Source organism: Ciconia boyciana, chromosome 3, assembly GCF_034638445.1.
Source record: "Ciconia boyciana chromosome 3, ASM3463844v1, whole genome shotgun sequence".
In the NCBI taxonomy this organism is placed as follows: Eukaryota; Metazoa; Chordata; class Aves; order Ciconiiformes; family Ciconiidae; genus Ciconia; species Ciconia boyciana.
This window is the reverse complement of record NC_132936.1, coordinates 105,404,765-105,431,190: the sequence shown is the minus strand read 5'-3', so window position 1 is coordinate 105,431,190 and position 26,426 is coordinate 105,404,765. Positions and strand designations below refer to the sequence as shown.

At 39.4% G+C, this 26,426-nt stretch overlaps 1 protein-coding gene across 14 annotated transcripts in view; it reads left to right on the top strand.

The window, feature by feature from the left end:
* Positions 1–26,426, top strand: part of ESRRG (estrogen related receptor gamma) — a 392,081-nt gene that overhangs the window by 222,081 nt on the left and 143,574 nt on the right. Inside the window, exon 3 of one of the 14 annotated variants that reach the window (XM_072856950.1) lies at positions 6,134–6,180. The exons of 10 other annotated variants lie outside the window; for them this stretch is intronic. Coding sequence is in view for 1 of the 4 variants with exons in the window: in XM_072856942.1 (XP_072713043.1) it covers positions 1,920–1,975 (56 nt within the window). In the remaining 3 variants the exon portion in view is untranslated. Of the gene's footprint in view, positions 1–1,831; positions 1,980–6,133; positions 6,181–20,968; positions 20,990–26,426 lie in introns of those variants that run through there. 3 more of the 14 variants (XM_072856942.1, XM_072856955.1, XM_072856943.1) reach the window with 3 other exon arrangements.

Below are 26,426 nucleotides of genomic sequence, written 5' to 3'. Positions count from 1 at the left end.
ATATACAAACATGTCCATTGAACATATGTATTTTGGAGTTGGGTTCTGCTGCTGTATTTATTTGGTAAAATGCTGTGAAACAGATTTGGAGAGGGCATTTGCGTTCCCATTTGTGAATGTTATTAATGCATTCTGAGGGTGTGCACTGACTTGTTTTGATCTAAAAGATTGCCATTTGCATCATGTTAGGGCTCCAGTCACAAAAGATTTTCTAAGAGTTGAGCTGAATTGTAAAAAATTATGGTCTTGCCAGTTGTGTGTTTTTTTTTTTTTTTCCCTTGCCAGAAATAGCCTGCATTTGTTTTCACTGGTAGGGGCAGAAACACTTTGAACCTGGAAAATAAGTATGGTGTCTTAGTTGTAATATTAAGTAAAAATAGGAGCTGTTGAGAGAAAAAAAAATGCACCCCCAGTTCATTACTGATCCTTTCAAAACGGGGTGTGTGCGTGTGTTTCAGTGCAAACAGTGTCTCTGAATTTGAGTATGGTCGTTTTCTTGGAACAAGTTTAATCAGGGACCTTTCATTCGACAGAGATGAGCAACTCTGAGCTGGCTCTAAGCAGTGGTTTGCTGGAATTGGGCTTGGTGATGTTTATGCAGGCATACAGGCAGGGCTATGTGTTTATTTCCCTTTTAGTTCAGTAAAATTTACTTTACAGAACACCAGATCCCAAAACACTGTGGAGGTTGATGCACACTGCCAGATTTACTAAGGCAGACCTACTACAGTGCGGTCCTTATCTTGTTAAAATGAGGCAGGCTGAGTTAGTCCACTATAATCCCTCCACAGTTACAGAAGAAATTGATCAGTTTTGGAGCTTTTCTTTCTCTTTCCTATATCTAAAGATATACATCTCAACATCTAAATATTCGCCCAGGGACATACACCTTAAATATACCCATGTTAAGATGTAGCTAACCTGTATAAAAACACACATACCCGTACATGCTCCCAGTTGCACCCGTGCTGTTAAGGAATGGATTTGAGTGCTAGTTTTGTTAGGAATGTCCTTTTTTAGTAAGTACAAAATGAGGCTTTTAATTTTTTAAATAGGTAATTATATATTTCTATACATTTTTATATATAGAATTTCTCTCTATATTTATCTATGCTATACATAACAAAATACCAGCCCGCCTCCCCCCCCCCCCAGCAACTCGGATGACAATGAAAAGTTGAGTTACCCAGAAGCTTCGGCAGGCTGCACTTGCTGTTATTATTATTTATTTTCTCCCCGGCGCCGAGCAGTTCCAAAGGTTAGGGAAGCGGCGGTCAGGAGAGCACGCCGAGAGCCGAGCCCGCCCGGCCCCGGCCCCGGCCCCGGCCCCAACCGCCCCAGAGAAACGCCGCAACCGGCAACGGCAGCGCAAACTTCACCCGCTACCTTTACGCGCGATCCTTCTCGACCTTAACCGGGAGCCCGCCAAGGTACCTGCCGAACTGCGCCCGAAGTTCGAGCCGGCCTCCCCGCGGCCGGGAGGGGAGGGGAGGAGAGGGGAGGGCAGCCCCGGCGGGCCGGCCGCCGGCGGCGCGGACATGTCTGCGGGCTCTGCCCCAGCCGCCGCCGCCGCCTCAGGCCGCTCCCCCGGCCCCACCCCTCTACCTGCCGCGCGGCCCGCGCGCCGGGCCGCCCCGGCGCCCCTGGCGCCTGATTGGCCGCCGCCCCACCAATCCGCCGTCCCCCCGGGCCGGGGGGACTGCATATGTAAAGCCCTACTTCATATTCATGAGCTCCGAGCGGGGCTTTAAGTCCTTGATTAGGCGCGCGGGCGAGCTTTTGGTCCCAACTGGCCGCGCCTGCCGCCGCCGCCGCCGCCGCCGCCTCCGCCGGAGAGCACTCGTGCCAAGTGCGCGGCGCTCGGCCACGGAAACTTTGATTTACCGCGGGGGCGCACGAAGAATGGTCGCCGGGCGCACATGGATTCGGTAGAACTTTGCCTGCCGGAGCCGCTCTCCCTGCACTACGAGGAAGAGTAGGTACCGCTCCCCGCCCCCACCCCACCGCCGCCGCCTGCCCCAAAACATGACAGGCGCCTAGACGCCGCTGCAGGTAACGCTGTGCCGGGGCCGCGGGCGCGAGCCGTCGCGGGCGCGTCGGGCCCGGCCCGGCCCGGCCCGGGGCACTGCGCGGCGGCTGCGCGCCGGGGGGGGGGGGACGGCCGGGCGGGCGGGCGGGCGGGCCGGAGGGACGCAGGCGGCCGGCAGCGGGGCGCTCCGCGCCGGGGAGGAGCGGTGCTGTCCGCGTGTGAGCGCCCGGCCCCGCTGCCGGCCCCGGCGCTCGCAGTCTGACAGGTGCGCCGGCTCCCCTGTCAGCTCCGGCTGCGAGGCGGCGGCGAGCGGGAGGGAGCCCGCGCGCCGCTGGGGCGCCGGTTGGGAGCGGCCGGCCGCCGCGCTGCCCTGAGGGAGCGGCCGCCCTGCCGGGGAGCGCCGCTCCGGACAGCGGCGAGAGCGGCCGGGGGGTGTTCTGCACTTTTGCGGGGGTCCGTGCCGCACGGCGCGGCCCTCTGCTCTCGCGTTTCCCTACAAAAGGCAGCGAAATACTTTTTAACGAGCCGCGGTTCTTGGCCGGCACTTGCTGGCTACCTGGCGGAGCGTCTCCGGCGAAAAGCCTGGCGCCCGAACAAAACCAGGCGGTCTGGGGCTGACGAGTGGCTCCTGAACTTGATTTCAGCCCGCAGCCGGGATTAAATATTAGTGTATCACGGGAGCTGTCACCGATTCATTTTTCTTTATGTCGAGCCACTTGCGTAGCTGTGCCTTCGTATTACGCTGAGGGTGACAGTAACAGCGAGGAAAAAGCCCAAGCTAATAGCCAGCATCGCCCTAGACGCAGTCTGTGGAAAGGCTGTATTGAGAGGTGACAGTGTATTATAGGTAGATGCCCACTAGCTGTCCTTACTGTCTGCATATTGCATTGCTATTTGTAATTAAGCCAGAGATGAAAAGTGAATTGCAGTGATCGCGTGTTGGTGAAATAACGCGGGACGTAACAAATAGCCTGGCTGGCAGGAATACAATTTGGGAAGGGGAGGCAGGGAAACCCACTGCAATGTTCCGGGATAAATAAAAGAAAATAAACAGAGGTAGGATGCCCTCTCAGATGTGGTTTATAGGTCAGCGCACACTGTGAGCTGCTGTATAGTGTAAGACAGCTTTATAAATGTAAGAATGCAGTTTGCACAGCTTTTACTAACAGTGATACGTTTTTTACAAAATACATAAAAAGACGATAAGTTTGAGTTTTGGGTTTTTTTTTCTTTTTGTGGATGGTTTCCCCCCCTCCCCAAAGGAGCTTTCTTGAATTTACCTTCTTACAGCTAATTTGAATGATTAGTTTAGATAAGCCTCTTAGAGTAGATGCATTTAAATGAAATCGGGGCACATGTCTTTTTGGCTCTGGTGCAAGATTCAAACTAATTTTTTTCTTCCTCTTTGGCTCAATTAAAAGTCATCTTAAAACACTCCCAGTATATTGTCCGAGCGTAGGGTTTGAGGCATGTGTGGTTGAGTGGACACAGGGAAATCATTAACGTTCAGAAACGTATCTGCTTCTCTGTCTCAATTAATAAGCCCCAGAGTTTTACACGTTATTAATATTCATAGTAATTGTGTTTTGACTGCATATTGTCACATGCGTATGCACAGACAAGCATAAGGACATGCAAAATAAATATAGTAGTTTCTGCAGTTCTTACGTTATGGATGAGGGCAGAGAGGATTCGAGCTAAAAATTGTCCGAACATTTTGGGAGTGCACAGACATCTGTCTGACCATCACTAGGTATGCTTTGATTTTAAGGCAGAGCATGTTAAAGAATGCAATAACTTAAAGCCAGCTGCAACCTTGGCTTTTTGCTTTTTCAGCAATAACAATAACACTAATAATTACTAATAGTTAATAAGCTAGCAGATGCAATAAATATATCTGCTCATTTTGACATATGTGTCAGTTTAATCATTCTAAATGAATCAGTGCGTTCATAACGTGAAATCTCCTTCAACCTCTGATTAAAATGTAACGTTGACTAAAGGATTATAGAGCGGACTTAATTTTACTGACTGTTTTAACAGTTGTCACAGCTGTTGGAAGAAGGAAAGGCAATTGAAATGCTCCAAAAAAGGGGGAGGGAGGGACGGGGGACGGGACTAGTTTAGTAAATTTAAACATGATCTCTGAATGCCAAACATAGAAAACTGAGGAGATTTGTAACTCCAGAAAGCTTCTGTGCCCTATGTACGTTTGCCCTTTGTGGCTCACTGTGCTTCATTAATTTGAACCCTCAGCAGTTTCCCTACTTTCTCCATTTTACAACGTGCAACAGCCTTTAAACGTGAAACAAATTCAGCTGTTACAGTGTGCATACGTTTTCATCTTGCAGTGCAATAGATAAAATACATAGATAACAAGAAATAAAGATGGCGTAGAATGGCTGTAACATTTAAAAAGTGGACATAGGTGTCACATCATGTGAATACTTCAGTGCAGTGCTGGTCAGTATACACACATTTTATTTTTCTAACCGTTTTCACGTTGCAATGTGGGAATGGTCTGTGGAGTTACCGTGCGAGTCTGTCTGGGTTACGTTTGTGTACGGATGAATATAAGTGTGTGTATATACTCACATGCATCAGCACGTAAACATATATATGTGTGCGTGTGTGTGCGCGCGAGGTGATTATATGCTAAACATAAAAGAGTTTATGTCAGTTTCACTCTTCTTTAAAATATTTTGGCATAGCTTCTAATTGCTGAAGAATTTATTTTAGAAGTGTCTTTCATTTGTAAAGGGAGGGAAGGGGTGGACTGAAGAACGCTTCTTTGTGAAGTGGGAAGCAGCACTTGATTCCACTCCACGGTTTCTCCAGGCTGTGGAGATCTTTAACCTCATGCATTTGTCTTATGAGATAGGTATTTAAAGTTGTTATAGAGAAATAAAGCCCAAAGTTAATATTAAAGTAAAAAGTCTCCAGGCCTCCGTTACGCGTACCCGGTGTGTAACGTGGCACGCAGCTCTGTGCTGTGAAGCCAGCCCCCAAGTGTGGGTGAGCGAACAGACTCTGCCTATGTTCTCCCCTTGGGCAGCAGGCAGGCCTTGGTCCATTCTTCCTTCTCCGTTTCCGGTCGTAGGTCTCTGCTTTTTTGGTTTTGATAGACTGCTGGCAAGTTTTTAAATCCTGCAGAAGTATAAAGGGTTTGTGCTGAAATGCCCGTCTGACAGCTTTTCATTTACTGGGGCTTGCCCCTCTTTTAGTGATGGTTGCTCATTTTAATGTGTTTATGGTTGTGCTCTTTTATTTACTGAGCCTGGTGCGTTGCAGCGGTAATTAACCCGTGTTATTAGCAAAGCCCTTGTGGATATTCATTAATTCTCTTGAATGGCTGATCATTTTTTCTGTACTTTTTTCCCCCCATTTTTTCCTAAGGCACGCTGTCCTTTTTCTAACAGTCCTTAAGCTTTAACATTTCCTCCAAATTTCTTTTTAAACTGAGACAGGTAGAAGGGCACCATCCCTATAGTTCCATAATAAAGAATAACTATTGTCTTAACAAACTGTTTTCAAAGATGCTAATGGGAAACAAAACAACTGGGAGAATCTGTAGGGAACAATTTATTTAATTATTATTTTTCAAAACACATGCTTAATGATAAGAAAAGAGATAAGAATTTCCTTAGCCTTTTTTGTTGTTGTTGTTGTTGTTGTGTAGCTGCATTAGTTGTTGTGAATATTTTAGCGTTCATATTTTAATCAGATTTCAACTTAGTTAATAGCACTTTGGGCTTTTAAAAAATATTGAGCCAGCAGAAAAATACTTGTGCTTGCACTGCTGAGAAAAGATAAGGGCCGCCTCATTAGCCAACCCTACTTTTGCAATTAATTTCAAATACATGGTGCTATTCATCAAATACAGAAGGTAACTTGTCCATGATAATATTTAACAATACTTGAAGCCTACTTTGCTTAGAGTAGCTAAGAAGTATGATATGTCTATTCTCACAGATATGTCAGTCCATGTGCTATGCTGCTATTTCTGTATGTTACAGAGTGAAATTATGATAGAAAAATTACGGTATAAAAATATGAATTATTTATAAGTGACATGATTATTCATTTTATGGAATGTTTTTAAAGGACTGACCCTTGACCTGCAGGGAGGTTGCTTGTACCCGTGTGGAAGTGTAAGTAGGAATGAAAAAAACACTTATTTGAACCTTTCAAGAAAGTATCTCAAATAATTATCTCTTTGCTTAGGATAAGTGAAATGCATAAGTAGGAAAAAAAAAGGGAGGAACTCTTGCTCCTATTGAAGCTTAAAGTAGTCTCTGTCTATAAGATAAGCTTTGCTATGAATTCTTCTTCATAGCAAATTCATGGAGGGGAAGAAACAATAAAATGTTGATCCGTTACAAGTGCATATGAGCCTCACGCTACCAAGCTCTCTAGAGGAAATCTGTGATTATGCCAGGCCAGTTTGTTCAGTTTTTATCTCTTTTACATCCACTGGCCTTGTATTAAATTGTCATTGTCCTAAAGCACATGAGAGAGAAATGAATTGCATTTCTCGACATGCTCTGACAGTGAAATATTTAGCCTCTCTGTCTCCAGTCATACTCATATGTATGTTTGATAGTGCAGGGATGACACCAACAGTCGCTGCAGCTTGACATTCCACTTATTACATGTTCTTTTACGTTTTGTGTATCCTCTTTTACTTGTAGGCTTGAGTTAGGTAATCATACGTGCTTACAGTCATATCTGTAGAAGCATGTGTATGTGTGGTTTTATGTTTTATATATTTGCATTTTTCGTGGAAATCCTCTGTCTATGCACAACAAGTTTTGAGTTCAAATACATATATATCTGTGCATGTGTGCGTGTCCAGGTATATAGTGTATTCCTTATGCAATTTGTGCAATGTACGTCTGTTACTGTGTGTATGCACGCAGACGTGTATACAGTAAGTATATGCAGAGATATATAACTTCCCTCCATGCAGTTGCTTGTCAAAAACCTGCTGCTTTTATGTGTTTATTTTTTTCTTATCCATGAGAAGAGAGCTGGCCAGCAATGTAGACAAAATATTTGCACCTGATTTTATATCAGATTCTCCATGTAATCTAGCATTTTCTGTATTTGTACTCATAGTTTTGCTTTTAAAATATGCTGTATTTTTTTAATAAAAATTTCCTCCTCCAAGTAATTTACATGACTAATATTTATTCATATTCCTGTAAGTTTTGGCTCTCAATGAGAGAACTGTTTTTCAGCTACATGTGTCCTTGGACATACGGTTATGTTTACACCTAAAGAATATAATTATTTTTAGGGGGGGAAGCCTCCTACATATGGTCGTTAATATAAATCATGATGTCTTCAGACAAAAATACAAAATACACATTCCATTTCAATGGTCCTTAGTCCTCACGAAAAATCCTATAGCTTTTTTGTTACAGTTTGCTTGTCCAGAAGTAAAGATAGTGTGAAACATTAGAGAAAAATATTGAACTGAATTATGTACTGCTATTTCAGATAGTATTATTTAATTGTTATTTTTAAAAGATTCTGATTTGCCTTTTCAGTAGCACTTTGGAGAGTAACTTTGATAGATACGGTAGAACATTGCCTTTTGACATGTGCGTCTTGTGAAACAATTTATGTATTTGCTATGTTACAGAAGCTTTAAATCTCTTGGGTTTGTTTACATAATGCTTGTAATGTTTTTCAATTAATTTGTATTTTCTTCAAACAAAGAAGGGCTTTTCCCTTTGCTATTCCTTAATATAGCAGGTTTGCATTAAAGGGAATTTTGTCTAATTTCTAATTTTCTTCCCCTTTTAAGGAGCATAGCTTTTTAATCAGAGTGTCATTTCCCATTTAAAATTTAAATAATTTTTTTCCTTTTTTTGCTTCAGCTTCCTAGACTTACTAGGAAAAATCTCTATTAATATCCTAATGAAAGTTAGAGCGATATAGGTACTTCTACGGAGCGCAAGACAAGCATATGCTGTTTTTCTTTACTGCTGAATGTCTAATTCTTACCGTGGGTCACCATTCTGAATTTGTATGAAATCTAGATGGAATTTTCTGATTTAGATCAAAATAATTTACAAGGCAAAACAAAAAATACTATTAGAAATATAAATCTCATATTTTCATGACACTAACATGGAACATTAAGCATGAAATTGGAGAAGGGTCTCCATATACTGCAGAAAGTTAGTATATCGGGGCGTATGAAATAGAGGTTCCTTCTCCTCAGTCTAATCAAGCCATTTATAATATCCTTATACAGAATTGTGCACATTTGTTTATACGGTAACCTCCTGAAATATGATGAGTTATCTCTATGCATGTGAGAATAGTCTAAATACATCTTTGTACCATATATTGAAAATTATATTCCCTTTCCCTGAGTAAAATCTCTTTGCAGATTTGAGCTGCAGTCTTAACGTGGGAGGGCAGATTCTCCTAAAGGGTTGTGTTCTGAAACCAAACTTTATATTAAAGTGATTTGAGGTTTTTTAGGTTATTACTTTGTAGGTTAGCAGGGACGTCTCTTACTCCTCTGTATCTTTTCATGTTGCTCTAAGTGAAAAAACCCGCACATCTCCTTTTCATCATTTTGATTGGAACTACATACCATATGTAATGTGTTTTGGCAGCACTCACCTAGCCAAAGAAAACAAATTAATATTAGCCATGCTGAGGGGTGTCAGAAGTATCACAGATGTGTCGATTTAGCTTTGCTCCATCACACACTCTTTCCTTAAACAACTGGTCAAGCTGTCGCAAAATGTAGTGTTGGCTGCAGTGAGATTCTAATAGGTGTGATCAGAGATTGATGGCTTTGGCAAGTTAGAATGAGAAGATGATGTGGAGTTACTGTTGCTTGTTTTGAATGGCCTCAGAAAAAACCCAAATGAACAAGCAAAAAAAAAAAAAAAAGGGAGAAAGAAAAAGATTTGGGGGAAAAAAAAAAAGTAAAAATATAATAAATTATAAGCCAGCCTCCTCCCCCCCCCCCCCCCCCCCGGCAGCTATACATTAAACAATTTGAAGTCCTGCAGATGTAGAGATACTGGCAAGTGTAATGAAAAAGTCTGTCTAAAATGTCGTGCTAACTTGTTCCTGAGCATTTCTGAAATTCCTTCCCATATAAAGGTGCCAGGACGGGTGGGGAGAGGAGGAGGTGGCTTGTTTTATTCAGTCCATCCTTATCCGTGATATTGCTCTTCTTTTCTCCTTTCCCCCTATTTCTGGGTTTGTTTCTAGAGCTGTTTTTGGAAGAAACACTTATTTTAATCTCACATGTGAATATTTTTAAGGAAATACAAGACAGGAAAATCTAATAAAGAACTGTAGTTAACCAAATGGTGACTACTCCTTTATGCACTCTTAGCTGTGCTCTTTGTATAGCCAGTTACTGGCAGTTTGTATAATTCTCCATATATTGAAAATACAACAGAGAGAAAGAATCAAGCAATTTTCTGTGTATTCTTTATTTACTTTTAAAATTTTTTTTTGTCTCCAAATTGGCTGCAGGATTTGGTTCCTGTCTTTTTGGAGGATGAATGCCAGTGTCCTTTTATGTTTAAGTTGGTATTTCTTAGATGGTCTGTGATATGCTCGGTTGACAAGTATTAATGCTAAAATAGTTTTAAGAGGAATTAATTTCAGAAAGTCCGTGAGGTTTTCTTTAGCACAATTATTTTACCTGTTGTTTTTTTTTTTTTTAATGAGGAAAAACATCTAGTAAACATGAAAGGTGAAACTCATGTGTCGTCTTAAAAGCAAACAGATTTAGAGTGTGTTTCCGAAAGCATACGCACATGGACAGCTAGCAAAATAATCTTCGGAGAATGATAAAATTCTTACAGCAAAAAGTGGGTTTTTTTTCACCGTGGTAGTTTAATGTTCCGTGAATGCAAGGTTTCCTTTACTGAATTATATTCACTTTTCCAGCAGTGAAAGAATTCCCTGGCAGCGTTCTCATAGCAGCCGTTAACGTAGTGGGACACATCAGATGTTTTGAAGTGGCATGAAATGCCATGTCTTTAACCAACTGTTCCCGTGAGCGTTAAAGGGGTGAGAATCGGATTCCCAATAACTGAGTAAAGCTCACGGGCACCCCATCGCTCCTCGGGCAGGAGCTGGTTGGGCCCAGTTGGTGCTGGGTGATATTTAAAGAGCTGAGCAGCCCCTGTCAGTGGCTGACATTAGTATGAATGACACCTGTCCCATCAATCACCAGGCCGCGGTGTCACAGATGGAGAAACAACAATCGGCTGAATTACCCGGCACTGCACACTTGGCTTAATTCAGCTCATTGTTCTCCTACAAATCTAGAGGATGGCTCGTTCTGCGCCGGGAGCCCAGACAGAGGCACAAGATGGGCTCAGGTGGTGGCACGTGCCTGCGCTTCGCTGCTCCATCAGAGGTATTCCGCAAAAGGCTGTCAGGGGGTGGGGGCGGTGGGAAGGAGCGCTCCACGCAGGGACCGAAGCTTCGGCTTCTAAAGAAGGCTGTAATTAATCAAGAGCTGAAACTCAGGATTTCTCCTGGCCTTCCAGAACTTTTCATTTAGCGAGCCGAAAGCGCCCAGCGCGCAGCCAGGTTAACGTTTAACTCTTCAGATACTGCGTTGGAGCTGTCATTCTGAGAAGAACGAAGGGAGATTCTGCATGTATTTCCTATGGCTGTGCAGTAAGCAAAAGCTTCAAAGCCGTGGCCCTCCCGTAGTAGTAGATCTTTTATTGTTCCTCGGTAGTTAGCACTGAAAATTCAGTATTGGAGACCCTGAATGAAAAAGGAGAGTTGCTGAGCGCCTTTTTTTGGGGGGGAGTGGTGGTGTTTTGGTTTTGTGGTGGGTCTTTTAATCTTAATGCCAGACGAAGGTTGGATCATGAGAAATCACGGTCTTGTTCCAGACAAAAACAGTAGAGGCATTTAATGCCTTCAGACACTGTAACCATTTTCCTTCCTTCCTTCCTTCCTTTCTTTCTTTCTTTTTCTCACCCCTTGCAAATCAGAGATAGTTCCTCGAGGACAGGAGAATAAACAAAAAAGCAAATAGAAATTATTTCTCTGCTCTGAAGTCCTGTGTCAGGTATGTTTTGAATGCATTTGAATTCTACTGCTTCCATGCCCTTTTCCAAGTAGCACCAGGTAAATGTCTGTGAAATACTGAGATGGAAGCAATCATTCTTAATAAAATTTCTATCTTTTTATTTTTACCCCCCCCCTTTTTTTCTCCCCGCATCCCTTTTTTGTTACGTGCTGTAGAATGGCTGTATTTTTGTTGTAAGCTAATTCACTGCTGGTGTTTTTGTTAGAACTAATGTCAGGCAGAAAACCTGTAGCATGCCAGAAACAGGCTACAATATATTGAAGACATAGCTTATGTTTGATTGTGTGTAAATACAGTTAGTTAGTTAGTTGGGTTTATCTGATAGCCTGGCAGAAAGAGAGAGGAGCAGTACAAACTGTTTTCAGTAACTGTGCTGTTCATACACCTGATAAGATTGAGAGTGCTTTGGAACTACTGATATGCTTTGAATAAGAAAAGAATAATCACATCCACTGGCACCGGCTTATCGGGAATGAAGTAAAATGCCAGCACTTTTACATTAGCAAAAGTAAATGTTTTAGACACTTTGGGCCTTTTTTCCATTTAAATTAAATAGCAGGGTGCTTTTGAGTGTGCTATAATGAATGGAAGGATTTATTACCTTGACAAAATTACAGGTGAATATGTTGAGAGAGGAGACCTCAGCAACAATAACAGCTCTTTTGATAAGTGGCTACATCTATTCATGCTTTTGGTACAGAAATTCAGTAATTTTATCCTCTCTTGCTCTGTGAAGTGCAGTGGCTAACTTACAATGTGCAGTTCTTCACAGTGTAACATACTTGCGCATTTTGTAATATACTGGCAACACATTTGAAATTCAGCACATAACACGGCTGTTCATAACATAATGCTTGATCATTTACTAGTGTGTCCTCTGCCTTCAGTTGCTCTGTATTTTTGTGTTCAAAAAAGAATATATCTCAGAGTCTTAGCTGGTAAGGCCAGGTATGATTCATCATTAACTTACCCCAGCAGGCATGAAGCATGCTCGGATGCACTATTATCTTCTCAAAGTTTACCGATTTTTATTTTTGTACCTTTTTTATTTCCAGGTTCTTTCCCTTTCACGTGCCTACAATTAATTTTGGGATATGCAAATTTGATGAATGATAGTGCAAGAGCAGATTTGATTGATTTTGGATTATTATTGATTACTGTCAATGAGATCACTGTGACACTCTGAAATCAATGGGATGTGATTAAACCAAGGCACCACTGTTCTATACGTTAGGCAGCAGTTGGGAATTTAGGAGCTGAATGTTCACAAGCTATAAATTGAGAAAATGTTCAGATTTAAATAGCCCTTTGTTTGGCATTTACTCACCAAAATACGTTTCTTGGGAAAGTTAGTTTTCCCAAGTGCAGGCTTTCAGTAGAAGAAAGGTCATTGATTTAAGGTTTATTAAATTTTAGCTAAAAACAACTGGCTCCATTTGGGTGTAAAATAATTTAAGTACTTACTGCAGGCAACCTTCATGCTTTAGAGCTGTTGCTCAAAGGTTTCATTCTTCTATGAAGATGTCAACTGTAAATATAAAAATGCATCACTGAAAATGTAATGGTTTAAGGATTCAAACTGAAATAAAAATTTCTGCCTGGGGAAAGCACTATAATCAAAATAAAGTAGTCTTAACTTTTTTGCTGTGGAGGCCATACTTGAAAAGAGCGCTTGAAGGCAGCAGGTAGCAAGCTTGGTGGGGAATGCCAATTTTTATTTATTTATTTATTTACACCCCCACCCCCCCCATGATAGCCTAGCTTTGGATTCAACAATACACTTCAGCCACTAATACTAGACAATATGTAGGCTGCTGCCGCTTCTGAAATGCTGTATCCTGGCATTTAAGTCAATTTTATAATCTGGCAAAAACCCCACCTGGCAATATTAAAATCCAGCTTCTGAAGCACTTTTATTTCCGAAAGCTTTTTATGTCTTTTTATATCTTTTTAGCACATATTAAATTTCTGAGGAGCAGTGGCCTGGATGTATACTTGATGGATGACTGGGGCGGGGCTTCTCCCCACTCCCCTTCCCCCCCCTCCCTTTTTTTTTTAATTTTTAAAAAATGTGTGATACTTGCACATTAGGTAATGCTGGAACAGGAATACTGCAGATGCAGCTGTTTGACAAAATTACTGTGGGGTTTTTGTACCATTGTTAGGTAAGTTAGCGGAGATTTTCCAAGGTATGAAGGACGGCCTGCTCCCAAGTTCTTGCATCTGTCTTAAGAAATCTTTTGCTTTTACTTGTAGTGGCCTGATTCAAAACTAAATGGAAAGAATGCCATTCATTTTAGTAGATTTTGGATCAGTCTCTATAATTGATTTAAAAAATGACTGATTTGGTAGTATTTTAAAAGAAATCAATGAAGAAATGGAGCCTGTGTCCAAGGATTCACTGCCAGGATGTGACATTTGCACCAGTATAGAGTTGCCTAAAGGAGTGTGACTAGGAAATACTAAGATTACCCCATAATATTTTCTGTGTGAGCTTAAAAGCAGTGTTGGCATTATGCCAATATCTTCAGTCTTGTGTTGACTAAAGAGGAGGTAGAAATCCTTCAGATGGAGATGGTAAGACAAAGTGAGACTGACCCCTTTTTTCCTTGGTTTTACATCTGAATTGCAAGAGAGGTTGAAATGCTGAATTTACGTAAAGATTGATTGATCTTGGTTTGTTTCTGCTGATGAATTTTGGATGAAAAGCTGTAACGTGGAATACACGTGTCTGCTTGATGCATATTATCTTCCTGTATAGGCAGAAACACATTGGTTTTCCTGTGCAGAATTAAAAAGTCACAGAGGATGGTCATGGTCATTCAGGACGTCTTTCCCCATGAGATGCAAAATAAATTTTAATAGATGGAGAATTGCCTTGACTGGCCTCCAACCAACATTTTATTTATGAAAAGGTTCATGTAGTGTTTAAGAGGTATAAGAACTTGGCTCTTGGACAGAAAGCATTTTTCTACTTTCTCTTTTGTAGAAAGAAATAGGCCAAGATGGCATAACCGGATAAAGGAGACACAGAGTTTGCTGTCCAAATATTCTGATGCTTCTTTATGTTATTCTAGTCATATAAAGAGTACCTTAAAGTAGGTGTGAAAGTAGTATGTTCTGCCCTCCATTTTAGAGACTTTTCTAGTGCAAAACTTTGCCGTAGGTAACAGTGCCTACATCTGAGTCTCTGAGTCAGTAAAGTTGCATGTGATTTCTATCTCTGATCTTAACGCACCATTTACATCGATGCGTTTGCCAAACAAAGGGTTTCTGTTGTAATTGGTTTTCCTTTCCTCGATTTTCTTATTCTCTCTGAATATGAGCACTACGTAATTCCAGACCCATTCCTTTAATCACAGATCACCTTTTTGTCTCTGGTAAAGCATTCAAACTTCTGTACTTACTCAATCTTATGAAGGCATAGGTGTATTTTACTGCTGGGATCAGTGGGACGAAGATCTGACTTTATGGCTCTCTTTTTTTTTTTTTAAATTCTTAAATGTGTAGATCAGTTTTGTGATAAAAAAGAAGCTGTTTTCTAGAACAGTAACATTTGAATTTAATGTGAAAATATGTTAAAGGAAGTTTCTTGGAAAATCTGCAAAAGCCTGTTTCTATAAAGGTTCACAGAAGGATGCTTTATCAACATTCAGTACTTCTGTTAAAGCAAAGCCTATTATTTTCTTAGGCACAAAGGAAAAGGTGAGTTACACAGCATATATTTATAAAGGTTGTGTCCATGACATTTGTCTCTAAGATTTGCTGTCTGGAGAAGAACTCCTAGAAAAGGTAGGCGTGAGGACTAAATACAAGCATACGCACTTAAACCCCAATGTTAAATTTTGATCAGCCTGAAGTAGCAGAGTAAGGAAAATTGAGGCATGCACGTCAGTTCTTCCCTTTTATGGTTTTTGCATAGCAGTGGGAGTTTTGTTTCCACTTTAGTGATTAGTTTTTTGTTGAAGCTGGTGAGGATTGTCTCAGAGCAGCACAAACCACAACCCATCAGCAGGCTGCTAGTCAGCAGCAGGTGTGAACAACATAAAACAGGATTAACACTGAACCAGAGTGTGCACTAAAAACAGAACCCCTGCCTTGGTTTTACAAGGGCAGTAAGATAGAAGCACTCTTGTCGTGTTTACTAAACAGTGTTCAGTGGACTATGTAAATGGCTCTGCTCAGCTGCAGAGAAATAAGTGCAAGAATTACTATGTATTTGAGATTTTTAAAGTCACTTTTTCCTCCTTTAAGAGTAGACCTCTGTTAGTGTTGAACCAGAGGCATAGAGGCAAATGTCTAGGCGTTCAAAGTTAGTGCTTCCCTTTTTACAGCGGAGGGAAGGGAGGATGGAATGTCGGCATTCAGGGTTTAATTTTTTTGGTCATTGGCATAGGGGAGCAGGTAGATTGTATTGTCTTTTTGAAATTACACCTTTACGATTTAGGGTTAAATGTCTGCTTATTTCTTCTGTACACATTTCCTTTAAAAAGGCAGCTTTTCCATTCCTTGGCATTTGCATATTTGGTAGCTTTTAAAGCCATGTATTTATTATATCTATTACATTCAGCATCAAATTCTGCCCTCACTTATGCTCTGTATTAAAAGTTAGGGGGATACATTTGCAGTGGAAGCAGAATTTACTTGTTGTTTTATATTAGGATTGTTTATAAGCTACTCCCATTTCCCTGCCTCTATCAGTATATTACCTGATCAGAGAAATTTTCATGTTTTAGGTAAAGATGTGTTTAAGGTGACATAATTTTTCATAAATATTGTGGGTAATTTTACTTGTTGTTTGGGGTTTTGGTTTTGTGGGTTTTGTTTGGTTTTTTTTTTTTCTTTCCCGTTATTCCTGGACCAGACTTTGAAAAGAGGTTAGTATCTATTAGGCTGCATTTGCACAATGTATGTAGCTTGATTTGAAAAAAAAAAAAAAAAAAAAAAAAAACAACCAACAGAAACCCCCAAACAAAATACCACCCCCCAAAAAAAACCCAAAAAACAAAAAAAACAAAACCCACCACCACCAACAAAAAACCCAAACAAAACCAAAACTCCAACCCCCAAGAAACACAACTCATTTTTCCTGAAGCATTTTTCAGAAGTCCTACAACCTCAGCCCTAGGAAAACTCATCAGATCTTCTGTTTGCAGAGTTCTAATGAAAATTTGATCCTTTTGAAAATCAACTTCATGGTATTTGTATCAAGTCCAGTTTAAGTATAATTATGTCTTCTTTCCTATGATGCTCACATGTGATTGGGATTGACAATTACTTTTGTCATAGAACAGAATGAAGGGGGTTTTTATCATTCAGTGTTGTCTCATCAGCGGTAGCTCCTTGCAAATTACCAGATTATAGATATGTATTTAGGCATGCAAATTTATTTACTGAAACACCTTTATGAACAATAGCTGCTTCTGCAGGGTCCAGATCCTGTCTTCAGAGACACCTGTGCAACTCAACTCCTTTTGCTGTCAAGATGTCCATATACAACCCTTTCTTTAGAGGTACAGGTCTGATTTTTGGGGGGATACCTCAGGCTTCAGATGATGAGGGCTTTGCCTTACGCATGGTGTCCACATAGCAATGGCAAGCATTACACAAGCAGGAAGATTGCATTCAAAGTTTAAATTTGAAGTTAAAGAGAATTGAATAGGTTTGTTTGAGAGTAAAAAATAGTCAAGAATTAATATATTTTCTAGAATACCTTGAATAGTCATATCACCTTATTAATTAGTGGATTTAATAAATCCATTAAAAACAATTATTTAAAAATAATACCTAAACTGTGAAAATACGTCCAAACCAGAAAGAACCTAGTATTGGTCTTGTGGCCTTCTATATGAATTATTTTATTCTTTATTCCCCTATTTTTTTCCCCACATGTAGTTAAATACAAACAATTTCAACACTAAGAATATACATGACCAGTTTCAACCATTAGTTTTGCTGATGAAAACAGAAGGCTTGGGATTTCTTATTTTTTCATTACATTAACTTTTTATCAGTAGTGAAAAAAGCTTACCAATGTAATACTCTTTTTGAATCCAAGTTTTGTTCTATGATTGGCCACTCCAATAGCTTGTGTGTTCCTGTTGTGACAACCTGGCAGTTGCTCAGGTTTATTTTTAAGGAGGGTGTTCCTGCATGTTCAGAGTTCTTTTCATATATTGTTGTTTAGAAAACAGCTTATATCATCATAGTGAAATCATGACTTGTGTGATAGCATTTGCAAACTGACTGTAAAGTGCGCTGCTTTTACTATCTGTGATGATGTAAACTAGTTACTGTAACTTGAAATGCTTTTCTGAAGCTGGTAGTGCATAGTTCACCATTTCTAGAAGTTGCTGGTACCAAAATCTATTGCATAATGTTGTCAGTTTGCATGTATGATCCCTGGATTCTTTCACCTCCCCCCCCCCCCCCCCGAGAGATGGTAATATAAAACCTTAAAGTTCAGGATTTTCAGTTTCATACAGAAGTTGTGCTGCTTATCCAAAGTTTATCCGAAGTGCTTAACCTCTTTGGCCTCAGAATCAGCCTGGGCATCCCATGAAAGCAGTCTGTCCCTTGAGGTTTTCTGTAATTCCTGGCTTCTGCCAGGTCAGAAATAAACAAGAATAAACTTTTTGGTAATACTGCTATGTCTTCTCCCTGGGCCAGATGAAACTAGATGCTGTATTACTATGTTTATTATTATTTGAGTCCCTACTAAGTGTGTTTAAATCTCTGAAGATATAAGTTCCTGTTTGTTTCAGGCTTTAGTTGCCAGTTTGCACCAGTCCTTGTTTACTCATACAGGTTTATTTACAGTCAGTTTCTTTTTCCAGTTGTACCAGTATGCTCAGAGGGAGCAGAATCTAACACAGAACATGTCTTGACTTACACTTTTTCTTTTACCTTCAACATCGTGTAATTGCTTATTCTGATTATTTTTTTTTTTTTTTTAAATATATTTTGACTCAGTAGTTGAGTGTAATTGCAAATCACTTCCATATGATTTACCCTGTTATTATTTAGTATTTCTATTATGGTAGTATATAGAGGCCCCTGTCGTGCAACTGTGGTGTACAGTGTGTAAATATAGGTAGTTCCTATTCAAGAGCTTTGATGACTACAAATACAAGCAATTCATGAAAACTGCAGAAAAGGGCTCAACATACTTTTTAATAGGACCAGTGCAACCGTACTCTGTATGTGTGCATATGTAGTTGCGTAAAATTTGTGTGTGGTTTTGTATTTTTACTTTAAAATAAAAGTATTAACTTCAGGCTAGCAGGGATGTATAGATTGTTTTATTGTAGGTCAGCAGAAATCTACCTGGCATTTGAGGGAGAGGTGGGTGGTTTCCTCTGTGTCAGTTCAGAGAAGGTGCATTTAATGAAAAGGAGGTAGAGAGAAAAGCACGGTGAAAGGGAGACAGGGAGAGCAGGGAGCAACCCAGGCTGCTGTCGTTGACATAGCACAAGGGGTGAGAGAAGAGGCTGGAGAGACAAATCTGGGTAGTATAGGATTGCATAGAGCATCTAACTGACCACGTACATTTAATACCTTTTTTCAATATTATTTTTAAAAATTGTCCTTGAAACAGGATTTCACTTAATACTCTGAATCAGTTGTCTACTGATTTGAAAAGAGTATGAAGTTAATCACTTCTGCTCCTTTGGATGGCAATATATTTTGTATGAAAAGAGTAACTTCTATGGTACAATGATACTGATGCCAGTCCAACTCTGTCAGATGTGTCACCAGATTTATTTTTTTTCTCAGTTTCATGTGTTCTTGCTTAAAACGCATATTACAGTTTTTTCTTACTGTCATCTTCACTGTGTTTTGCCCAGTGTTCCAGAGAGGAAAGCAACATATTAAAATGTTAATTTTTGCAGTCAAAGAAAGACTTACTGCCTCAGCTTTTGTTTGCATTTTCCCTAGAAGTATCAAATCTTTTGTAATAAACTATTAGTTTTATATATCTCCTGAAATGGGAAACAGAAGAAATTCAGTCAAGGAACATACTACACAGATGGAAACTGAGGCTTATCACTGTATGTATAATAGCTGTTAAGACTTCATCTAAAAACTGTGACCATGTACCAGAAGATACATAAATTCATATTAAAGAACAAAATTGGAACAGTTACCTGTGAAAGGGTAGAGGTATTTGGAAATTGAAGCTGAATCAAAATTTTTGTGAAGTCAGGAGTTTAAGATCTTTGTAAGATTTCAGGCATATTTTGTTTCATGTGCACCACTCGGGGGGGCTTCCTGGAGAATAGAGATGGACTTTTCTCCTTTAAGGGAAGAGGAGAAATGCTTCTTACGTACTCTGAAGTGAATTGCATTTTGATTTAAAAAGCAAATAAGCATCTGGTCATTTATTTAACAAATTCATATAGTATTGTATGTAAAGGGTTTTTTCCCTCTGCGCAGTGCTTTCTGCTACGCTGATGATAATGTACCTGGAAGGAAAAGGCAGTCCAAGCTGAGGCAGCCAGCGTCAGACAGGGCGGTCTGCCATCTGTCCCACCTGCTGCATTCATGTGTCCATCTGGTTACTGCAATAGCTCATTGCAGGCTTCAACAGAAGAACATTCAGGCTGAAAAGAAGGCAGTGTGAATTATTTAGGTAGCTAGTGTAAATAAAGAGAGGGGGAGAGCAGCAAAGGAGGGGGGTTGTGAGAGGGAGAAAGCACTCTCTTACTCCTAGATGCTTTGGAATGTGTTAATGCATGAGAGCATTTGATTTGCATATAGATTTAGATGTATAGATCATTGTGAAGATTACAAGCCAATGAGTTTTATCTAGATTTAGATAGCTCTCAGCCTGGTTTGCACGTAAAATATAGCCAGTTTCAGGAGGAGAATCTTTGGGGACTTTAAACCTAAGTGAAACTGATGAAATGTAATGCTTTTAGGTATTAATTTAGCAGAAATAAAATATTTCCTTTAAGGGCTTTCTGTGCCCTTTGTTAACCAAGAATTTATAACTACTTTGCATAGTCGGTGCTTTATACACAGTGTGTGGTTTTGATTTGGTTATATAGTTAGTTACATTTGTAGTCATCTGTACTTTATTCTAAGAGGAAAAGCAGTTGACAAATGCTTTTGCTTTTCCTTTTCCTCTCATGTTTATCAGGTGAAGATTAAATCCAGTCATCAAACAAATAATTTTCCAGCTGTCAGTGTATATATTGTTATACAGACAAAAATGTATATGCTTTTGTGCCTACGTAAACGTACGTAGAACATTTAAATCTTTTTAGATATTTTTAATGCAGATGAGCAAACAGAATTTCCTGTTGTTACAGTGGTCTTGAAAAAATGAGTAAGTTTATTTTATAGTTGCTTTCTTGAATTTCAGAATGACCACCAGAAGGTTTAGTCTATGGTGGATTATTTATTGCTAAAATTGAATTATTTTTTAAAAAGATAAAAACTGTTAGTGCTAGATTTGAGCATAGGAAGTTAATCTGAATAATTCTATTCTAAACATTTTAATAATAGTGCTGTCATGTCAGATGTTTTTTCAAATGCAGGAAACATTAGTCCAATGCTGTGTTTAAAAAAATAAAAGACTGGCTTCATATTTGGATATGTTTCCTGACGTAAGATTCTTCTTGCTTTCTGATTTTAAATGTCAAACTTTCCTGGGCCAAAGAATAAAACCAGGATCATCTTAAGAGGAATCCTTGAAATTGTGGGAGGGTTTTGTGTTATTGTTTTGCCTGGTTTTAGATCTGCAGAAGAAAGGGACACAGCATCTTGAAATCCCAACAGCCTGGCTACTTCTCTAAGATTTGCATGAAATTCAGCTGCAGCCTTCAAAGGGATTTGAGTGGATTGGATTCTTTAAGGTTAGTCCATGTCAAACCTATTATGTTCAATTCACATGCAAAACCCTTTTTACGTTTTTTTTTAAGCCAATAAGGCTCTAGCTACTATTAAGGTGACATGGTGTACTTGCAGTAGAACGTCCATGGTAATGGATCACCTTACTGGCACGTGTAACTAGCCAATAATCCACTTTGTCATCTTTCAAATTAAAAGGTTCTGTGTCCTGTATCTTCCTCAGATTGAAGAGGTTTTGTTTGCAAAAGTTGAGATCCTGGAGACTATTTTAAAGTATCTGAGTCAGTGTGAATATCCATCTTCCATCTAAAACGTGATCCCCGAAGTTATGTGATCCCCCCATTAAATGAAGATTAATTTAACCTTTGAAAGTAACTTAAACTCTATGTTCTTAACTTTCCAGGTCTTTGAGTTCTCATTCTCCCTATAGATTGACTCCACTGTTAAATGATTTTAGGAGTACAGTATATGTTCTGTGGTGAATCAGGAAACAATTGCAGGGAAAAAAAATGATGAAAATATTTTATGGTGTATAAAAGGATTAGTGGCTATTTCAGAACTGCAAGGACATGACTTTCAAAAGAAGAGTTTAATTTTTAATTTAAAGGCCAACTGAAGGAATTTGATGCATCTCAAACATTTAGGCCGAAGCATCTAAATGCCATGTGCAGAATTTTTGTAGTCCATCAGCAGACTGTGAAAGATGTACCAAATGAAGACGCTTTGCCTCAATTAGATATTGTCAGAATAAATGGATGTTATAGGAATTTGGGTTAAATAAGGAACACCCAACGTTCTCTGAGGTTGCTTCTCATCCTGGAGCTTTCTGCCGTACATGAGGTATGCAAGATTTGCCCATCATTTTGTGAATGGCTATGGATTGTTATGCTTTGGTTTGAACATTGTATGAGTTTTTATAAAATGCTGGCCAGATCCTGTAACCAGTTGAGCTGAATCTTGAAAGCAATGGTGTGTTTACTGCAAGGAATCAAATTCATCCACTTACACAGTGACTGCACTGGCACGTGGGTCTTCAATATTTAGCAGGATGCTGGGTTCAAAGTTATATCCTGATGTCACTTAAACTCACTGAATTTTGCTCCGTTTTAAAGATGTAAGTGAGGAGAAAGTAGTATCTTCTCCCTGTACTTTTTCTCATCGCGGTGTTTGAACTTTACACTTCATGCTGAAGGAAAGCACTGCTTTCAGTTATGTTTAGATCAAAAATGGCTGATTTGTGTGTAATGGTTGAGAACAGAATATCTTCCATTGACTTAAGGTTCCAGCTGCTCCAAGTCTTTAAAAAATATACATTAATTAGAACAGGAAAAAATACTTATTTCCATTGTTTACGCTTCAGGGAAGGAAGCAAGCATCCCATGACACATCCTTCATGTTTAGAATGCCCTTTTTTCTAGCAAAAGCTGAAGAAGCTGCTCCTTAAATGAAACTCTAATTTTTGGGACTTGATCCTGCAAAGCTTGCATGCGTAAGTCACTTGATACAGGTAGTAAATTTCCTGGCGGAGTACTTGGAGGAAGGGGTCAATGGATAATTAAACCCTTTCCAGTCGGCCTGGTTCACTTGCATCTTGCACAACAAATACTTAGATTTTTCCAATATAGAAAAGAATAAGATTAAGAAGTACTATAATTAATTGTCTCGTGTTTGGCTTTTTTAAAATTTATTTTTTGTTTTAAGTTTTCAGCATCCGTTTAAAGATCTGAAGTTGCTCTGACCTATGGTCAGAATTCTTTGTTGTGTTTCATAACCTCTGAGAGTCGTTTTTTTAAAAGTACCTAAACAGGAATGTTTTAGCAGGTAAAAGGTACATGTAGGATATGGAATTTTGTATTTATGTAAATTCATAATTGTTCATCTAAACAGTCTTTATTGATAACACTTAAGCCATTCAGGGTTGTGCAGAGCTTGCAGCTTTTAATACTGATGCCTTGTAGTATTAATATGGCTATTTACAGCATTATTAATTATATGGGCTGAGTAGCAAATACTAGCATTTATGTTGGTATTTGATAGCATTCCATAAAGCACGCTATTTTCCTGCTTGTAGGTTAGTGAACTGTGTTGTTACATGCGTTTTTCATGTGTTAGTATTTGGGGAGGTAAAGTTAGTATCTTGCTGAGGGAGTAAAGGGGATGAAAAGGCTGTCTAGATGTGTGAATTTTCTTTTCCTTGGCACCCACAACTTTGTTGTTGAGAATATTGTAAGTATCTCATTGAAGAGTATAGTCATGTTGCAAGAATTATGTATGTGTTGTCTGGCAGGGTGATTCTTCTGGCAAAAGGGTGATTTGCTATCATATTTCTTTAGAGTGTTGGAATAAATACAAAAAGCCTATATTGATACTACTAACACCAGGTAAAAAAATAACAAATCTGGCTAAAATCTTTTGGCTTTAAGACCTTCAGATTCTAGTAACATAAACGGAGGTAGTCCTCCTTGTTCTTGTTTATACTTGTTGGCAGTCCCTGAATGGGAAGGAGAATGGGGGGAGCAGGGCAGAGGGAGAAAGGTTAAATAGCAGAGAGGTTAAATTGCTTCAGTGACAGATTCTCTCCAGAAAGGCATCGAGTTGTTTTAAGGATAAGTATGGGAAAACTTGAATTGAACCCGCTTCTCTACTGTTCATATATTGCATTGCTGATGTTGCCAGTCTCTTATTTTTCGTAAAAACAAAATTTACTTTCCAAAATGAGTAGAGGGCGCTGGGGAAATTTTAAAAAGCCAAGCAAGAAACCATACGTTTCATCAGCTGCCAAACTGGTTGGAGTTTTACCTGAGTTATGTTGTTATGAGATTCTTAAAACATTAGAGTAGATATTAAAAACAATATATATTTTACTCTTATCTTATGATTGTTGCAAAACACCAGAGAAATGCTGCAGAAATAGTTATCAGTGATCTAAGGGGAAATGTAGTTCCTCAGTTAAAACCTGTACCAACTTCTAAATGAGTCTCTGTTTGTTCCTGATGGAGATCTCTCATTGCAGCAATGTAGTTCTTAACAGTAAGAATCTTGCATGCTATCAGCTAGTCTTAAACATTTTCTTTTGGAAAAACCTCACCATACGAGCTGGGAGTCCAGGAGGATGTGTGCACCAGTCCCTCTTCAGAAAAAATGCACTCAATCTGTTTCAGACGAGTTCCCCGAAAGATGGGTTAAATCAACTGATTGAGCTGATTTTCTCTCTTGAGGTGATATTTTATTTATATGATAAAATGCTTGGAAAGTGATTAATTTGTCAGGGGAACATCTTGTTACTGTAAATTTGCCGAATGTGTAATAAAATTGCCATAACACAGATGGGAAAAATGAAGATCTTTTAAAATGAAATAACTGAGCAGTCTGCCTACATTTTCAGCACTTAAAATTAACTTAGTTAAATTTCTTTGTCGTTTTTACCCCTGGAAGAATGCAGGCTGGGAAAGATTTGTGGCAAATGTGGTGTGGGTTTTTATGTGTGATGGGTGGAGGGGACAGGAATGGGCTGTGTAGCTTTCCTTCTGCATCAGAAGGGACTGATAGATTTATTAAATTTCTGCCAGGGTTCCTGGATGGAGTGAATTTTTAGAAATTAAAATATACAGGTCGGATACTCCTTCGCAGTAGCAGAGAATTGAAGAGTAGGAGACCTTTGTGGGCAAGTACCTCAAGTCAGTGAGATGCACATGAAGTAGTGTTTTTATGCTAGTTTGTGCAGGATTGCTTTCAAATGACAGCTAAATAGTGTAATACACTTCTTAGTCTTTATAGGAATCTCTTATTGTATGGAATATAACTTAGATTATATAGGGATATACTTGAAAAGTCAAAGGAAGGAATACCTTACCTGTCTCTGAGTTGCAGTACATAACAAGTGAAAATAGCATTAGTGAAGGAACAGTGCCTTTTATTCATACATTTTACTACTGCCTGTCCATCTGTCCACTGGAATGAGCTACTTATCATGTTTCTGTGTTTTTCCCTTTCAACTTAAAGAATTATGAAAGTAAAATTCAATTTTTCGTGTCCCTTTATGACAGGTAGACTGGAGACTGTGGTCATTTGGATTAAAAACATATCCATCACCACAAGCTGACAGGTTATTATTATGTCTTCTTTGAATATATGAATTTTATCCCTACATGTTGGAAGTCTAAGAATGGGAACTTTTTATATAAATAATTATCCTAGTAGTGATGTACTGCATACTGTTGCCATATTTTTTCACTTTTACAGCATTCTTGGCCTTATCACCCATAACATAAATCTTAGGCTCTCATATTTAATACAACCTGTAGGATAACCATGCGCGTATAATGTACAGTCAGCCAATCCCACATCATCATTTGGCTATCATTATTTGTTGTCCTATGACAGATGTTTCAGTTTATGTCCCGTTTTGGATTTGACAGTATGTTTGATGCAGCCATCTAGGGGTAGCTGAGAGTGGCCTCCTTTAGGTGTTCATGCTGATCTTCACAAACACCCTCAGTTTGTTAAGCTTCCAACTATGGGCAGTTAAAGTTTTGAGTATGTTGGTGTTATCTTGGTTGCTCATAATTTATTTTTTAGAACTCCAGGCTAAAGACTCAGTTGCTGTCAGACTCTCTACTGTGTAAAGAACCAGTGAAGGAGTGGAGCAGATTTGATGTATATTCTAGGCAGATGCTTAGTGAAATGCAGATGGATTTTTATTCCAGGCCTTAGTCCTATAATGATACAAAATGTAAAGCCCAATCTGGTAAAATTATCATTTAATGCACTCCCATTAACTGATCAGCGATGATACTCAGTTTGCTGAGCCTGAACTTGTGCTGAAACTAGCGGGGCACAAAACTTCTCAGGATCAAACATGTGTGTTAATTTAGTTTTATGGTGGAATGCAGTGCTCTCTTCAGGCCAGTCTTTCTTTCATTGCTTACCCAAGGACAGTCGACTTAAGCAGAACTTTTAGATCTACAAGAAATAAATATTTGATCCAAACTTTATACTGTTGAAATAATTGAAGCAAGTCTGTCATTAAAATACAGCTGAAATTTTCAGTGTGCAATATGGAGTAACTAATGCTGATCTGTTCATGTAAAGCTTTTCTTGGACAAGTCTCTTGGTGACTTCTTACAGAAAAGATGACCACAGGTTCAGCGTGTAATAGTTGCAGCATATTGATACGATTGCTTTATAATTGCAAGTAGCAACTTCCTTCTTCTGAACGTAGTAATTGGGCTGGTACACATTTGTTACTTTAGACAATTTTTCTGGAATATGCTGAATTTCCTTCTTTTCTCCCTGTGACTCCCACCAAAATAGAAGGCAAAAGCTAAAAGAATATAAACTGTATCAGGACTTTGTGAAAAGCTCATCCTGCAAACTTGCTGGACTCATGCAGGCATTTTAAAAGTGAAAGCCATTACTTCCTGACCTTTGCTGCTTATATCC